The sequence below is a fragment of the Vigna radiata genome, unplaced genomic scaffold (genome assembly GCF_000741045.1).
Source record: "Vigna radiata var. radiata cultivar VC1973A unplaced genomic scaffold, Vradiata_ver6 scaffold_134, whole genome shotgun sequence".
NCBI classification, from domain to species: domain Eukaryota; kingdom Viridiplantae; phylum Streptophyta; class Magnoliopsida; order Fabales; family Fabaceae; genus Vigna; species Vigna radiata.
Window position 1 is genome coordinate 649,085 of NW_014543261.1, and position 18,834 is coordinate 667,918.

An 18,834-nucleotide genomic window follows, 5' to 3' on the forward strand; every position below is an offset into this window, starting at 1 on the left:
TAAGGCAAGGTACCTTTTTAAAATGTCCATTGCTTCATCATTGATGATGCTGGAAATTTTGACTATAAACCATTGTGATGGACTTGAGTACATTATAGACACTGATGATGAATATGGCAAAGACAATATGAAGGCTATCTTTCCTAACTTAAAAACGCTCTCAGTGTTTAAGTGTTTGTTGTTGAAATATATGTTTGGGCAATATCATGTAGCTAATAAGGATTATAAGGAGATTCATATTCAATTCTCAGCATTGGAATCACTCTCTCTTCATGATCTACCAAAGTTTGTTAGCATTTGTTCTACCAACACTCTCACTGTGACGTGGCCATCTTTGAAGGACTTTGTGTGTTACAGTTGTTTTTATCCATTTTATGGTTCTGTTAGTTATTTGACGATTATCACAAGTACAGAGGTAGTCTTGTCTTTTTTGTTTTTATGATTATTAATTATTTCTCCTTTGTATTTTCTATTTGGATTTTTTTACAATTTCTATTAATATTCTGCAGGATCCAAAAGGGATTATAAACCATTTCCTCACTCTGCAAACTCTACATATATGGAGTTCTGGATTTGAATGTATATTTTTCCTTAATGGACATGGAATGACTGAGCAACAAGTGAGTTTAAGGTTAAGGTATTTGTCGTTGGAATATCTACATCAAATGACTTATATTTGGATGGGTCCCAAGAATTCAGTTACTCTGCAACATCTTACCACATTAAAAATAAGGGAATGTGGAAAGTTGGAAGTAATCTTTCCTTCCTGTGTCTTAAGAAGCTTACCAGAATTGAAGTTGCTAACCATATCAGAATGCATGGAATTGAAGCAGATTGTAGGGTGTGAAAAAGGAGCTTCAAAGGATTCTTTTACGTTTCCAAATCTTAAAAAATTAGAAATATTTGGATGTCCAAAATTAGAAGTAATATTTTCGAAATATGTTTTAAGATGCTTACCAGAGTTGAATTTTCTGCAGATAAGAAAATGCGAAAAATTAGAACAAATAATTGAAGAGGATAAAAAATTGTCTAATCATATTTCTCCTCAACCATGCTTTCCAAAACTAGAAGCCCTGTATGTTGGACATTGCCATAAGCTGAAAAGATTATTCTATGGATCGGCATCTAATGACCTTCCCAATCTTCATCTTTTGATCATAAATGGAGCCTATGAACTAGAAGAGCTTGTTGGATGTGAACAAGGAAATTGTGACGAGATAGGAAACACTAAAGCTGAGCTTCCAAAACTCAAACTTCTAATATTTATGCATCTTTCAAACTTCCACCTAGATACTCGTTTGTCGAATTTAAAGATTTGTGTTGTCTACAAATGTCCAAATCTCTCTTTGACTTCAACAACTACTCTTGGGAAGCTTATTGAAAATTTTCCTTATGAAGAAGGTAAATACTATATGGAATTTTTAAATATAAACTGTTATTGGAATGTTGCCAACTTTTCTTGCAAGATCTTTAATTTTAAGCTTTAGTAATTTTCGTTATGAAGAACACTATTTTAAGGAAAACGATCCTTAAAACGTAGAGTCACCACTTTATTTTGATGGGTGATATAAAATTTCTATCATAAATATTTTTTATGATATAATGATTCATCATGGAAAGTTGAGGTTGTTTTCCCTTTTGTTATGTGTTTCATTGTCACATGAATTCCCTAATATATATTTTTTGTTGTTGCAGATTTTAAAAACACTGTAGTTGAAAGATGGGAGTTTGAGGGCATCTTAAGATTATTGAATGAAGATTCAGCTATGAGTGGTAGCAGTGAGTTCACTTCATCACAGGTCAGAACCAACCAATTGTTTTTTCCCTCATTCAGAAAAAAATACCATTGCTTGTTCCCTTCTAAATGGCTTGAGGTTTATATGTATATTTGCATTTCATTCTCATAAAAAGAATGAAAACTACTCTACCAAATTACACATCTTTTATATGTGTGCAGTTTGCATTAGATAATGTCATGATATGCCAACTAACTAAGAATCAGCTAGAAATTAGTAAAATAGATATGGAGAAGAGAAGAAGGAAGTATAGTCACAATGAAAGTTACCTTAGAAAACTTATCTTTAGAATTGTAAAGTGTATTGATGAAACTAACTACACTTAATGGAAGAGTTGTAGCATTAGTGAGACTAGCAGTGCCGACCAGTGTTTTAGAATTTAGAGCCCCACCTTCAATTTGTATGGGATCTTCTCTGCGTAAAATACCTTAGCATATATGTGCAATAATTACTAAACTTAAAAATGGATTTTGTGATATTAAGACTAATTAACATGCACTTGAAGAAACAGTAGTAAGAAAACCACTAAAAATCGCTCATATCTCACATGATGAACATTGAAAATAATGACCCTTTCAAACTTTAGAGCCACTAACTCAATCATATTTTTTCAATTTTTGGTAAGGAGACTGGGGATATTGGAAATGAGAGTATTGAAGAGGGGCCTGCAGCAGAGGGAGCTAAGACAAAATCTTTGTCAAATGGTGTTGAAGACATTAGCATTGAAGGTGGTGTTGCAACTCATATTGAGTCTGGTGGCATGGACTTACCTGCACTAGATTCAAAGCTTGTTGAACAAGATGATAAGATGAATGAAGGAAAGCCAGGAATAATGTCAAGTAAAGGAATTCAAATAGAAGAAGGGTTGAATCTGGTGGATAAACAAGAGGGAATAGATATTGTTTCTAATAACAACAGTGACATCTCTCCAGGTTTTTTATTTCTTATTATGTCATTTCCATCCTATATTTTCATATCACCCTCTCAAACTTTCACAGCTTCTGCAGATATCCGTACAAGATTGGGAGCATATAAACATTTTGTTGGTCTGGATGATGCACAGATTTCTCTTCTAGTGGAGGCAATTACTTCATATCCTCATCTCTGGAATGCTTCCAAGAAGTTTAGTGATCGTTTTCAAGCTTGGAGGTTGAAAATTTTGGCAGATATGTTGTCTTTCCTTCAGAAGGAAAGTGTCCATAGTGTTATTCCTGAAAGAGAAAAAGAGTTCGATAAACTATGTGAAGAAGCTATTGAAGTTGGATTTGAGAGTTTATGGGTAGAGGAAATGCGTCAACGTGTTGTGGCGAGGGATCCTAAGCTGGGAGAGGACATTGTTGCTAAGAGACAAATAGATGAGAATTCTAAGAGGTATGACTATTTAAATTCTTAACTGTGTAATGTAAAGAATGAATATTACGGAATTTATTGATGCCCAATTAAAATGTATATATGTTTCTCTTTAGATATACATTTGATGGAAAATGCAATTCTTTCAAGATAAATAGCATCAGTTTCTGAGTTTTTTGTTCTTTGGCAAGGAATTTAAGTTTGTTACACAAGTGTAGTAGTGGGGACATGGTATCAGATTCCCAGGCTGTTGAACAAGGTGATGGGCCTAATAAAGATTGGGAAGTTTCCACTTCAGAAATACAAAGAATAACAACATCATTAACAGTTGAAAGGCCAACTCCGAGTTATTTGTATATTCCTATACGTGAAACACCCTCAAATGTGAGTCTAATAAATCTTTTTATGAGTATTGGATGAAATAAAAGTACTGAGAGTATTGTGCTTTTATAGCTGTTTATTACTTTCTTTAGCCATTGGTGGACACACAGCAGACTAGTGAACAGTGGTTGATGAAGCAGAAAATACCAGTTGGTGAAATTCCTAAGGTAAATGACAAACAAAAATACCATAAATTATTCTAAATTAATATGTTTGTCCACTTACCATCAACAATAACCCTGCTAGTACGTCATAGAAAGAAGTCAAGTCTGCAACTTATTACATGTCATTCGTTCTTCCGCAGAGTATTGTGCAAGTTGTTGTAGGGCAAACCATAGCAAAGAACACTAATATGGCAGCTTCATCCATTCTTTCTGAATCCGGCAGCTCTCAGTTGGACTCAAAAGTTACTTTACAAAGTAAATCACATTCACATGTAAGTTTCTTTTATGCAATTCACATTTCCAACATATTCGATCGGCCAGAATAAAAAAGATGTTTGCCATTGTGATTTATCATTTGTTGCAAGAGTGGATTGAAAAAAAAAATACTGAATTTCTATGTTGGAATTTAAATTTAATATATTTGTTTCTGATCATAATTAGACTAAAAATATAGTTTCCAATATTATAATGATAACATCTCAATAGATACCATCAAAATGGCATTTTGTTGATAATATTAATTCAATATATTTTTATTTAAACTACTTTTTTGAAAATATTTTAGTGTTAGAAATATTTTTCAATCTTAGAAATTATTTATTATTTTGATTTAGAAAATATTTGACATTTTGTTACATTTTATCTATATACAGAGTATATGAATAAAATGAAATAACAAGTTCCTCCCTATAACATATCTCTTATATCTTTCATATATTTTCAAAACTTTTAAAAATCTCAACAATAGTATAAAAGTTGATAGAATAAATAAAGGTCACTACACTTAAGAGAAATATACTATATAAAAGGAACTCACTCTTAAAAGGGAAATAATGTTAGAAAATGAGACTTTTTCTACCTACTCTAAGATCTAATTTCTTGTTTTTTAAGTTATGTCATATTGATATTAATTATAAATCTTGTTTTGTGGGAAAGTTGGTTAGATTAATGGTTTGGTGAGAAAGAGTAAATAACATTTATTGTTTCTAGGCTTATTACATCTCTTATAAATAAGAGAGATACCTTTTTTTTTGTAAAATACAACCCACTGCACACATATATTGTAAGAAGACTCTTTGTCTCCTTTGCATACTGCATCTTCTCAACAAAAACTCCCTTACGTGTTTTCTCTCTTGTTTAACAACCTTTACAAGTTAAACATCATATAAAAAAGCTCATAAATTCATTATCTTAATGTTTTAGATTAAAAGTGGTGTTAATTCCTTGAATTGGACTAAGGTAAAATTTATATAACCTCTCTCCCTAATAACCTCTCAAAATAAAAACAAACAACAAAAACATAATTTAACTTCTACTTGCACTTATATGATTCATCCAAAATGTATTAAGAAACTCAATACTTTGCAACTATTATACCTTATGCTAGCTAACGTTTTTTCTGTTATATTTTCTTCTTATTCCTTCCAGAGTGAAATTAAGAGCAGCCAAATTGAGCCATGCATTGCTAAAGAAAGTGAAGGCCATCATAAACTCATTCAAGACATTGGGGGCAATGATATGATACCAATTGTTTTGGGGAAAGAGGGTGAAGATAATATAGTTCTAAAGACCCTTGTCGAGTTAGAAAAGTATCTGAAGATATCTCTGAAGGACATAGTTAGTTCTGAGACTAACACCCTCCGTCTTTTTTCTAATCTTAATTTCCTGTCCAACCTTCCTTTCAAAGATGTGAATCTATCAGATGGACTCAAACATATTATAGAGACTATGCACCAACACTTCCCAACCATTCTATGCTCCTTTAAGCAACGCTTTGCTACCATTGATAAGTTAGCAAAACTTGAAGCTCGTCAGAATGAGGTGGCCATTAAAATTTCTGAGGCAGAGAATTTCAATGATGAAGCTCAACTGAAGGAAGTGGTTTTGAAGGAACAAATCAATAGGTTGAAGGAAGAAATAAAAGTTTGTGAGACTGCCTTATCATCTCTGGATGAGGGGAAAAATAAATGCATTGCGGAAACTATAAGGTACAAAAAGGAGCTTGAAAATGTGAGAAAAAACAAATCTCAAGTGGTGGAAGATCAAACAAAAGTTGAGCAAGAATTGCTTCAAATGGCTTATAAATGGTCAGTTCTGTGTAGTGAATATGAGCTCGATCGCATGACTGCTAGAAATCCCTCGTGAGGGTTTTCGTTGTTCATTGTTAATAAGACTTCCAACTATACTATAATGTTGAGACTTAACTTTTTCACGTAGCTTGATGTCCTGAATAAATTTAACATACATTTGTTACCTTGTTTGTTGTGTAAGATGGTTCTCTTGGTGAGACAAAGACAAAAGATCTGTTATGAAAAACCAAAAGTACTATTTGTTCTATTATGTAACTTGTAGTTTCATTGTTTCCCTTCCTTCAATAAGTGCCTTTTATATATTCTGTGTAAGGACTTCCAATTCTACAATTGTACTTCTATCATTGTGTCACGGCAAAGCATCTGAGGGATAATTTTTTAGCATTTATGTTTAAGAGAAACAAGTAGAAGACTTTTAGAATGGAACAAACTAATCCATTTGAAGACTTTTTCGAAACTTTAGTGAAAAAAACATCATTTAAGACTATTAGAGCAAATCGATTTACATCGAGCTCCTAAATTTTCTTTATCAAGTTAAAATTAAAAATTACTATTCACTTTTTTTACTTATAACAAATCTATTGTTAATAACGAGTTTTTTTTTTTCAAAATATCATGAACTTTTTAACGTACGAAGCTAATGATCTGTCCATAATGTCATAAAAATAAGCATGACTAAAAATGTTAGAAATAATTCAAGTGTAAGTTAAAGATTTACATTGACTTATAGTTATGATTTGGGATAACTGTACAAACGTTTTTCTATACTTTCGCTGGATTAATTATTCTAGTTCATTAAATGTATGATATTTTCTTAATGATATTTAAAGTATTGAAATGAGATGTCAAAAAAAGAATCAGCTCAATATTCGGTTATCCAGAACTTGAAACACCCATAGACAAGCTCTACTAGTCTAAAACATTTTATTTATTTATAATAGGCATGACATACACATAGACATAAATTTTTATATTAGATTATTGCTTCATGAATTCTCATAAAAAGATGTTCGATAACGAATGATAAGAAAATATATTTTGAGGACCAAAATGGAGAATGAGCAGAATTCACCGACAACGTCTACCAAACATATTTTAAACATAAGAGAAATAACAAAACAAGGAAATAATAAATAATTCAAAGATCAGTAACAAAATGTAAAGTAGAAGAAAAGAAGAAAAGTAGAGTGGCAGCTGAAATGGTGATTGACAATTGATAACATTTATATTGTTCACTGTCCGGTTTCTCTTAGAGTGACCCGTCCGGTTAACATTTATATTGTTCACCGTCCGGTCTCTCTTAAAGTGATCCGTCCGGTTCTTTTTCCTTTTTATTTTTTCCGTTCGGTTTCCTTTTGTTTACCCGACCGGATAGCTTGGTTCCTTTCTTTTCTTCGTTCTTTTATTTCTTCCTTTTGTATTGCCTTTCCTATATATATCTTTCCGTACTTGTATTTTTGTAATCAATGAATGAATACAATAGTTTCTGTTTTTCTCTCTTCACTCTCTCTCTTTTGCCACGCTATAATTCTGTGATGGTATCAGAAGAATTTCATGCTGTTGCTCATTGATTTCTGTCTTCCTGTTCTTGGTTTTCTTTTCCTCTTCTTCTATCATGGCTATGACCAATTCATCTTCATCCACCCACGATAATACTCCTTCATACCTTTATCTACACCCCAATGAAAACCCTGCCATAGCCCTGGTCTCACCTGTTCTAAATGCCACAAATTATCATTCATGGAGCAGATCTTTCATCACGGCTCTTTCTGCCAAAGACAAGGTAGAATTTGTTCTTGGATCCGCTTCTCAACCTTCCAAGACTGATGCCTCCTTCCCTGCTTGGTTCCGTTGCAACAGTATGGTTGTTTCATGGCTTATACATTNTGTTTCTCCTTCAATTCGCGAAAGCATTATCTGGATGGATCTTGCTATCGACATTTGGACTGATCTGAAACACCGCTTTGCCCAAGNCGATCTTGCAAGAATTTCCGCTCTTCAAATGGAAGCCACTACTCTATCACAAGGTGAGCTTTCTGTCACTGAATTTTTTACAAAGCTCCAGGTTATTTGGGATGAGCTCGATTGCTTCCGTCCGGACCCTGTTTGTACCTGTCAGACAAAATGCTCATGCACCGTCTCTGCTGTTCTTTCTCAACATAAAAATGAAGACCGTGCCATGCAACTTCTACGAGGTTTGAATGATCACTATACCAACATACAATCTCATATACTCCTTCTTGATCCTATTCCTCCTATTTCCAAAANNTTTTCCCTTGTTATTCAACAAGAACGTCAACTAATGAATGACCATATCACTGCCTCTGTCACCACTACCCCTTTTCCTAGTCCCACATCTACCTCTGTTATTTGCACTTATTGCAATAGAGNTNGCCACCAAGAAAATACANGTTTCAAAAAACATGGTTTCCCCAACCAAGAACACAAGACTGTCAAAACCACCANCAATAATTCTCGCAAGATCTGCACTTACTGCCACAAAAATGGCCATACCATAGACGTTTGTTTCAAGAAACACGGTTATCCACCAGGCCACAAATTTTCCACCAAATCTGGTCAAGTTCACAATGTTATTTCGTCTACTAATGCCGATAATCAATTGAAAAGCTTGAATANTGAACGCTCTTCTCTTGAAACAATTCAACTTACTCCTCAACAATATCAAATCCTAGCTGAGTTGTTTAAACAACCAACGACCAACACTTCCAATGTGCATATCAACCAAGTTGGCACTGTTTCTACCAACACTTCTCGAGGTAATATTGTTTCGATCTCTCAGATGCATTCGAGCAATATCTGGCTTCTTGACTCTGGTGCTACTGATCACGTTTGTATATCTTTAGAATCTTTTACTTAACCCAATTCCTATATGTTTACCTAATGGTAAAATTATACATGCAAATTACAAGGGTACAGTAAGATTCAATAACAAACTTTCTCTATCTAATGTGCTATATGTCCCTGATTTTTCATTCAACCTTGTTTCTGTTTCTCAACTTATAACTCAACACAAATGTCAATTAATTTTTTCTCCTTCTGGCTGCATTGTGCAGGACATACACAGTCAAGAGAAGATTGGTTTGATTAGACACCACAATGGCTTATATCTACTTGATCCCTCTATCTGTAAAATTGACATTAATTGTACCCCTGTTATCTGTTCTATTAAGCACACAAATTTATGGCATGCTCGTCTTGGACATCTATCACATGCTAGGCTACAATTTTTACAACACAAACATGTTTACATAAACACTGATGAAAGCAATAATTTTTGTGATGCGTGCCATCGGGCCAAACAAAAGAAACTGCCTTACACTGCTAGCACTTCTACTTCTCTATCTTCTTTTGAATTATTGCATATTGATATATGGGGTCCTACTACTGCTTCCATGAATGGCTACAAATACTTGCTAACCATTGTTGACGATTACTCTCGTTATACTTGGATCATTCCTATGATAGATAAGTCTTCTGTCAAAAATNAGATTCTCACCTTCCTCTGCTATGTAGAAAATCAATTTCAAAAAAAGGTTAAAACTATCCGCACAGATAATGGTGTTGAATTTATTCTACAAAACCTATTTTCAAGTAAAGGAATTATCCATCAAACTACTTGTGTGGAAACCCCTGAACAAAATGGAGTGGTTGAACGTAAACATCAACACATTTTAAATACCACTCGTGCTTTGCTTTTCCATTCACATCTACCACTTGCTTTCTGGTGTTATGCAGCTAAACATGCTGTCTTCTTGATAAATCAAATGCCTACACCTGTCCTACAGAATGAAACACCTCATGAACNGCTACATGGATCTCCTTGTGATNTCTCTATGTTACGTGTCTTTGGCTGTCTATGCTATGCCAACACCATAACTTCTCACAGAAAAAAGTTTGATGATCGTGCTATTCCNGGTNTCTTCTTAGGTTTTAAAAAGCACACAAAAGGTTATCTCTTTCTAAACCTAAAAAATCACAAAATTGAAATATCTCGTAATGTTGTTTTTCATGAAAATACTTTTCCATATCATAATACTTCCAAAACTGACAACTCTTTATCTCTCCCTATACCACATCACTACACAAACAATTATGATGATCTATTACCGTCCGGTTATAATGATCTATTACCGTCCGGTTTTCCACACACTGATGATCCCCCCCTTGATACTTGCACTAATGGCACTATTCACAACACATCCACAGATGTTGTTCAAATAAATGACACTGAAAGTGACACTTCCACTAACACAAGAAAGTCTTCTAGAACGCGTAAAATTCCTGCTTACTTAAAAGATTTTCAGACGAACGGTGTTATAAGATATCCCATTACGAATTATATTAATTACAACAGGCTTTCCCATACTTTCAAGCATACCATATTATCTATATCATCTAATGCTGAACCAACATGCTACTCTACTGCTTCAAAACAACCCCAATGGGTCACCGCCATGCATGCCGAGCTCGATGCCCTGCAAGCTAATAACACTTGGGAACTCACCACCCTACCTCCCAACAAAATTGCCATTGGCTGTCGGTGGATTTACAAAATCAAATATAATTCTGATGGCTCTATTGAACGATATAAAGCGCGCCTCATTGCCAAAGGATACAATCAGATTGAAGGGCTAGATTATTTCGATACTTTTGCCCCTGTTGCCAAAATCACTACCGTTCGGCTTCTTCTTGCCGTAGCCGCCTCTAAGTGTTGGTCAATCAAACAATTGGATGTTAATAATGCATTCTTACATGGTGATCTTCATGAAGAGGTTTATATGAAAATTCCTCCTGGCCTTACCACCGCCAACAAAAATCAGGTTTGTAAACTCCAACGCTCTTTATATGGCCTTAAACAGGCTGGCCGACAATGGTATGCAAAATTACATCAATTTTTACTATCAAATAATTATCACTGTTCTATCTCTGACAACTCTCTTTTTCTGAAACATGATGGCAACCATACTACGGCGTTACTCATTTATGTTGATCATATCCTCATCACTGGCAACGACGATGGAGAAATTCAACACATAACTGACCTCCTTCATTCTACCTTCCGCATAAAGAACCTTGGTGATCTGACATACTTTCTCGGTTTGGAGATTGCTCGCAACTCCAAAGGAATACATCTTAGCCAACGCAAGTATATCTTGGATCTCCTTGCTGAAACCGGCCTTCTCGACAGTTCGCCCGTCCCTACTCCAATGGTTCCTAAACAATCTTCTACAAATACCGTCCGGTCACTTGATGATACTGATGCTGCCTCTTATCGTCGTCTCATTGGTAAACTCATATATCTGACCACGACTCGTCCTGACATTACCTTTGTCGTCAACCACCTCAGTTAGTTCATGTCTGCCCCCACGACTGCTCATCAACAAGCTACCAGTCGCATCCTCCGTTATCTCAAAGGCACTCCTGGTGCTGGTATTTTTCTTCCTAGCACCTCTCCCATTCAACTGAAAGCTTTTTGTGATTCCGATTGGGCCACCTGTCCTGATACTCGCCGTTCGGTAACTGGGTTCACCGTCTACCTTGGCAACTCTCTCATCTCGTGGCGCTCCAAGAAACAATCGACTGTCTCCCGTAGTTCTTCTGAGGCTGAGTATCGTTCACTTGCCAGCACGGTGTGTGAAATACAGTGGCTACATATTTGCTTAATGATCTCCACGTTGCTTACACGTCCCCTGCTCTCATCTATTGGGATAACCAATCTGCCATACAAATTGCTTCTAATCAAGTTTTTCATGAACGTACAAAGCACATTGACATTGACTGCCACATTGTTCGTGAAAAAGTTGTCGCGGGTCTGATCAAGCTTCTCCCCATCTCCACAACAATGCAATTAGCTGACATCTTAACCAAACCGTTACCTCCTCCTACCTTTCAACTTCTTCGTTCCAAGCTGGGACTCCAAAATATTTACGCCCAGCTTGAGGGAGGCTGATAACATTTATATTGTTCACCGTCCGGTCTCTCTTAGAGTGACCCGTCCGGTTAACATTTATATTGTTCACCGTCCGGTCTCTCTTAAAGTGACCCGTCCGGTTCTTTTTCCTTTTTATCTTTTCCGTTCGGTTTCCTTTTGTTTACCCGACCGGATAGCTCGGTTCCTTTCTTTTCTTCGTTCTTTTGTTTCTTCCTTTTGTATTGCCTTTCCTATATATATTTTTCCGTACTTGTATTTTTGTAATCAATGAATGAATACAATAGTTTCTGTTTTTCTCTCTTCACTCTCTCTCTTTTGCCACGCTATAATTCTATGAACAATAAAATATTTTTTATGTTTTATATATTTTTAAAGGAAGAAAAGATGGGGAAGGTGACCTAAAATGGAATAAATGAAGGAAAGGTGTTGAAAAGTGAGACAAAGTTGATGGATTTTTTTTTTTTAATTGAGTGGAGAATGGCCGAATATAAATTGAAGATGTAAATTATTATGGGTTGGTGAAAAGTATAATAAAGGAAAAGAGAAAGGGAATTCGTAGAATTTTGTAAGAAAGATTAAGTTTACATGAGTTGAAGAATAGGTAATAGCACCTACCACTAAAAATTAATAAATATACGACCAAGACTTTTCAAAGAAATACAAGTGGAAGTTAAAGCCTCAATCATGCAGAATTAATAATAATAATAATTCTGAATTCTGATAAACAATAATAAATAAACCATGAAACAGACTTCTCAAAGACATACAAGTGGAACTTATAGTCTCCCTCGATCACGCAGAATTAATACTAATAAATAATTGTTAGTGTTAGAAAAAGGCTGTGCTTTCATTCTTATCTCTTGCATCAGTATTGAGTATGGGCATTCTATAGCATATTCTCTACTCAGATTCAACCAACGGACTACATCCATTTCTCTCAAGGTATCGATCAGATCAGTGTAAAGTTAACTTCTGTTCTGCTTTCATTTGAAATTTTAATCCTTTCCTCTTCAATGGAAGTTGCATATAACATGTTTGTGTTTATGTTTGTATTAACTTAACGTTTCAGAGTCTCTTTGAAATAATGGATCACCACTTGTTTCTTTCTCGCCAATTCTCCATTCTCTCTCTGTATATTAGTTAAATCAGGTAAAGTAATCTTTTATCATTTTCCACTTCCAAATTACAAACATCATCTTTATTTCACATCCCATCATCAATTATGCATCATATATGTAAAAAAATGAACATTTTTAACATCATCTGAATAATAAATGGATGAGTAAAATACAATATGCTTTCTTAAATTATGCTTACACTCACTAATTTTATGAAGGTACATGTGTAATGCAAAAGAAAAGTGATATTTAATATACAAATGGAAAATTTCTGTAAAATTTTAAAAGCAGTTTGGTCTCAGTTTAATTTGAGAAAACATAATAGTATCATTATACTTTAAACGGAGCTAATGTCCTTTCTAGGATAGAGTAAAAGTGTAACTAGCTCAAAAATTTATTTAAATCTAATTAATTTTTGTACACAATGAATTATTTGAAATTAAATGAGTATTTTTAATTTTTAATTTTTTTCTCTCATAGTTTGGTGCATTAGTAAAGAAAAAAATAATACAAACAAAATTATAAGCATAAGTTAAACACAAGGATTTAAGTAAAGAAATCTAACTATATTCAATTTCATTAAACTAATTTAATATATATATATATATATATATATATATATATATATATATATATATATATATCATAAAAATAAATGATTTTTTTAATACATTCTCTTAAATTGAGGACATTGAGAATAGTAAAGAGGAAGTTTGATATACCTAATTAATTTTGCTAAGATAGATTTTTAACAATTTTAAAAACATATTAAAATAGTGGTATTTAGTCTTAACTTAATCTTATGAAATCAATTTAGTAAGATGAGGTTTGCATTCATTTATGTATTATAATTTGTGCATATTTTTAGCTAATGTGAAATTTCCACACACCTCACGTTAAGGATATCGAGCATTCATATATTTAAAAAATGTAGCTCAGAAGATGAGCTTTGTACCTATTTATACATTATAATTTGATCATATATCTAGTTGACGTGAGATTTTCAACATATTCCCTTACACCGATGATAACAAACATGAAAATAGAGGAAGACTAGATAACTAGTGACACAATCTGCGTAACTAATCTTGCTAGAATAGCCTATTAGTGACTTTGGTAATGTGAAAAACACATGGCAAAACTTAAACATTTTCTAATAACCATATATTATTTTTCAAGTTAATTTTTTATTTCATCCAAAGACTTTACTTCCAAAAACATCTTTAGTTCTTCAATTGCAGACTAAGCTTTAGTCATGAAAGATACCATATCATGGTTAGTCTCTTTGAGAGATGCAAGTCTATTTACAAAGTCATAGACATTAGATATCATTTGCATAAATATATTGAGCTTTGTTTCATAAAGTGACAAATTTTAAAGCTCTACGACTGTGACTAATGACGATGGAAGACTAAAAAAAGTCACCGGAAATTACATAGACTAGCAACCTGCTATCATGCCAACTTAAAATTAAAACAGAGAAAAATTATGTATTTAGAAGTCCTAAAGGAGCTTGATGAACTCCTCCTTTTTAATCTTTCATTTATAGGACTTAATACAATGGAACCACCTAATCTCACAGGAAAGACAACTCACACATAACTCATACTCATCTAATTAATATTATGTAATTATTAAAGTTTGTATTTTCTTGAATTGATTCGTTTCAGTACCATGAGTAGATATTTTCATGACTTTCACATAAGATTCTTGATAGTTTTATTTGATCCCTTTGCCAATAATTAATTAGTATTATAATTGGCCTCTTAGATAAGTTACATTCCCTTATAATAGAAGTTTGGATAAATTATGATACACATGCCACCTCACTCAAAATTTCCAAATTGATGAAAAAAAAACTGTTGAAAAAATTAATTTAGTCTTAAAAAAAATAAGGAATTAAAGTGAAGATTTTGTGTTTAAAAGAAAAAATTGAAAATTAAATTATAGATAAGAAAGCAAAGTGTCTTATATTAACGGAAATTATTTTAAGAGAGGGTATATGATAAACTTGATCTTAACTATTTAAGTGAGGAAAATGGTAAATTAATATATTTCATTATAATGAATTAATACAAGTAATAGAAGTTGAAGACTTGAAAGTATAGTTTTTGAAGTAATTGAAAAAATACTAGAAGGGGTTGAATAGTGTTATAGAAAAACTTTGCAAAGGATACATGAAAATTGTTTTGTAAAGGATTGAAAAGTTTAGGTAGGTTATTAAATGCTTGACCTTAAAGATCAATTCAAACAAAGAATTCTTTTTAGCAAGTGCTTTCTGTTTTGCTGCAACGTTTTGATAAAATTTGCTCTTCAATAGAGTTGTTTTTATATTGGTTCGCTTCACCGAGCTACGTCCAATCTATTCTAACACCTTAGAGGGTTCCACTATAATTTTAAACAAAATTACAACTGAGTATTCTCACCACTTCTAGTATCCCTAGTCACTTCAAGTAACCACCGTTACTCTGACTAGCACCGAGTTTTACCCACTCATGGTTGTGTAGTATTCTTCACCACTCCTGGTATCCCTAGACACTCTCAATATCCTCTAGATACACTTGTCTACTTGAGTTTTACCTACTCCTAAATTCCACTAGACATTCCCGTCTAGCTACCGTTTAACTTCACCAAGTTAAACGTCAGAGTTTCACCCACCTCTGGTTTCCACTAGACCCACTTGTCTAGCTACTGTTTAACTCCTCAAAGTTAAACGTAGAGTGTTTTAATTCTCTTCAGAATTTACAATCAAACAATTGGTTACAAGTCCTTAGACGATAACTCTCGTAGAGAGGATATATGTTCAATACAAATCGATCTAATAAACTCATTGAGTGTTTTCTCTGTTCTCTCTTCTTACAACAGTAAGCTTATATATCGGTGATGCTTGAGAGTGTTTCTTTTCTTGAGCTTTTCGCTCTCTGATATTCTCTTTATAGTACGTGTGCTTTTTGAGCTTTTCTTTCGATGTTTCTCCGCATGAACTCTTTCTTTCTATATGTTATTCTCGTGATTCTCTTTTTGAATCATCTTCTATTTAAAGGCTTCTAAAAAAGAAATCCGTTAGATAGAGCTTTTTCCTTGATCCTTGAGTCTTCTTAGTCTTGTCGTATGAAGCAGTCGTTGGTTAAAGTCAACTTCTCAGAGCAGACTTGCTTTTTCAGTACTTTGACAAAAGTAGATGGTATGATTTTCTTGGCACGACTTCTAATGCAGAGAAAATTCCATGAATGTGTTCTTTGTTCCTAACGTCCACTTCTGATTTGTATAGGATGGAGATGCATGTAATAGACAATTTGCACAAAGTATAGTAGATATGCATGCAACATATATGTCTTTTCCCTTATAAGTTTTGGTCTTTTTAAACATTAATCATTTAATGACATTTAATGTCTATTCAAAAAAACTTTGTGTATTCTAGGATTTGATTAGTTAAGTTTGTACTAAGATACCAAGAAGTTGATGAAAACTTCATCGTTGGATGAAGTAGATCGTTTGGCACATGGTACCGTCTAGCCTATATAAACGCTTTAGATTTTTCTATGTTCTATTCAACAAGTGTGTTTAGCAAGGTGTTTTATAACATAAGTTTTTGGACTATCAATTAAGACTTTTTAGCATGCTTTCCAAAAGCATATTTTAACACTTTTATCTCCTAGACATATTAAGAGTTTGTTTGGTTATCGTCTAGCGATGCATAACGTTACCATTCAGCAAGACTCTCATTGACGTATTAATTTGAGAATCGTTTAGTGGTGCATCTTGTTCATACCTTTCACTAAGGCTTTGCCTAAGGTATTTGAGTTTTTCAACATTTTCATAAATCACTTATATTTTACCTATGTTGTTGTTCTAACACTTGTCATAGGCTTATTTCATTTTGTGCTGTTTCATAAACTTCAAAACACATGAGAGCGTTTAGACAGTTCAATCTTATAGACAATCTTTCCTTAACAGTTTTGTATATCGAATTGTTTATAAAGTGATTTTTGGTGTAAAGTGTAGAAGTCTTATTACTCATCAAGTAACCAAATATAATTGCAACACTTACAAGTGCGTTTCTCTTTTCTTGTTCAGGTTTAAGAAAGCTGTATATGTTGGAATAAATTGATGGAGTATCTCTTTGGTGTTGCATCTTCTGTTTCAAGAGATTTAGTGTGTGGAGCATTAAATCAATTACGTTATCCTTGTTGCTTTAAAAATTTCGTCAAAAGGCTTGAAGAAGAAGAGAGCAATTTGATTATAACGAAAAATAGTGTCCAAAAATTTGTTATTCATAACAAGAAACAAGCGAGAAAGCCCAGTGAAATTGTGGACAAGTGGCTCGAAGATGCTATCAATGATGTACACAATGTCAATCAGTTGCTGGAAGAGGCAAGAACACAAAAACATTGTTGCTTTGGGAAATGCTCAAATTGGATTTGGCAATACCATGTTGGAAAAAAGTTAGCAAATAAAACTATGCACCTCGAAAAGTTCATTGAAAAGGGTAGAAAGTATGTGCCATTTGACCGCATCGCGACGCTTCCTTCAAACACCCTTGATATGCTTTCAGAAAAATGCATAAATTTTGAGAGTAGACAATCTGCATACGAGCAACTACTAGATGCAATGAAAAATAATGATGTTTCCATGATTGGGTTGTATGGGATGGGAGGTTGTGGTAAAACCACATTAGCAATGGAGATTAGGAAATTATTAGAAGCAGAGCATCTTTTTGAAAAAGTTCTTTTTGTACCTGTTTCTAGTTCAGTGGAAGTTCGGAGGATTCAAGAAAAAATAGCAAGTTCACTGCAGCATGTAATTCCAGAAATCGAAGAAATGCAGAGAGCCCAAAGATTGTGCTCGATTTTAACCGAAGAAAAAAGTGCTCTTTTAATTCTAGATGATGTGTGGGAGAAGCTTGATTTTGGCCGTATTGGGATTCCTTCTTCTGAACACCTTAAAGGCTGCAAGATTCTCATTACTAGTAGATCAGAAGCAGTTTGTACTTTAATGGATTGTCAAAGAAAGATTTACTTGCCAATTTTAACGGATGAAGAAGCATGGACTCTTTTCCAAAATAAAGCACTTATAACAGAAGCCACCTCTGATACCTTAAAGGAAATGGGAAGATTAATTTCCAATGAATGTAAAGGATTGCCGGTTGCCATTGCAGCTGTTGCTTGTAGTTTGAAGGGAAAAGCTGAGACGGTATGGAGTGTTGCATTAAATAAATTAAGACGTTCCAACCCAATAAATATTGAAAGAGGTTTGATTGATCCTTACAAGTGTCTACAACTGAGCTATGATAATTTAGATACGAAAGAAGCTAAATCACTTTTCCTGTTGTGCTCTGTGTTTCCTGAAGATTATGAAATTCCAGTTGAAATTTTAACAAGATGTGCAATAGGATTAGGTGTAGTTGGAGAAGCTCACTCTTATGAAGAGGCAAGGAGTGAAGTGATTGCAGCTAAAATTAAGCTTGTTAGTTGTTGTTTATTGTTGGATGTTGATGATGAACATGTGAAAATGCATGACATAGTCCGCGATGTGGCCCACATCATAGCAAAAGATGAGAATAAGATTATCAGGTGTGAAGTGGAAAAAGATGTTATAGTGAAACAAAATTTAATAAGATATCTATGGTGTGTGAAATTTCCAAAGGATTTGAATTGCTCAAATCTTGAGTTTTTATTCTTACAGACAAAGATGAAAGAATTTGATGGGATTTTCAAAAGAATGGGAATGCTCAAAGTTTTGATACTTGTCAACAATGAGTATGGAAAAACACGATTGTCAACAATATCTTTCAAAACATTAACAAATCTTCGTTATCTATTCATTCAGAGTTATGAATTGAGCGACTTCTCATTTTTAGGCGGTATGAAGAATCTTCAAAGTCTTGAGTTAATTGATTGTTTACTGCCTTCATTTCCTGAATTACAAACCGATGTAACAACCTTAAAATTGTTAGAGTTGAAAAGATGTGACATTAAAGTG

At 33.7% G+C, this 18,834-nt stretch overlaps 2 protein-coding genes across 5 annotated transcripts; both read left to right on the forward strand.

Annotated features, from left to right (window-relative positions):
• The first annotated feature begins 12 nt into the window (after window positions 1–12).
• Window positions 13–6,048, forward strand: LOC106753631. 4 transcript variants are annotated; one of them, XM_014635455.1, is made up of 9 exons: window positions 13–415; window positions 510–1,401; window positions 1,696–1,799; window positions 2,422–2,728; window positions 2,795–3,167; window positions 3,338–3,530; window positions 3,620–3,694; window positions 3,832–3,963; window positions 5,120–6,048. In XM_014635455.1, exons 1-9 carry the CDS (start codon window positions 23–25, stop codon window positions 5,834–5,836), a joined length of 3,186 nt encoding a protein of 1,061 aa, XP_014490941.1. In that variant the 5' UTR covers window positions 13–22; the 3' UTR covers window positions 5,837–6,048. The 4 variants fall into 4 exon arrangements, with proteins under 4 accessions (XP_014490941.1, XP_014490943.1, XP_014490942.1 ...); XM_014635457.1 differs by having other exon boundaries at window positions 3,347–3,530; XM_014635456.1 differs by having other exon boundaries at window positions 2,804–3,167.
• Window positions 6,049–11,156: 5,108 nt separating this feature from the next.
• LOC106753591 (uncharacterized mitochondrial protein AtMg00810-like) lies at window positions 11,157–11,618 on the forward strand. The gene has a single exon (XM_014635413.1). It carries the CDS (start codon window positions 11,157–11,159, stop codon window positions 11,616–11,618), a length of 462 nt encoding a protein of 153 aa, XP_014490899.1.
• Window positions 11,619–18,834: the final 7,216 nt, after the last annotated feature.

Bases quoted from the DNA above. Each gene is read 5' to 3' on its own strand.
- LOC106753591 (XM_014635413.1), top strand. From the start codon at position 11,157: ATGTCTGCCCCCACGACTGCTCATCAACAAGCTACCAGTCGCATCCTC.
- LOC106753631 (XM_014635455.1), top strand. From the start codon at position 23: ATGTCCATTGCTTCATCATTGATGATGCTGGAAATTTTGACTATAAAC. The intron at 1,402-1,695 runs GTAAATACTATA...TTGTTGTTGCAG, and splicing joins AAATTTTCCTTATGAAGAAG to ATTTTAAAAACACTGTAGTT. The intron at 2,729-2,794 runs GTTTTTTATTTC...AAACTTTCACAG, and splicing joins CAACAGTGACATCTCTCCAG to CTTCTGCAGATATCCGTACA.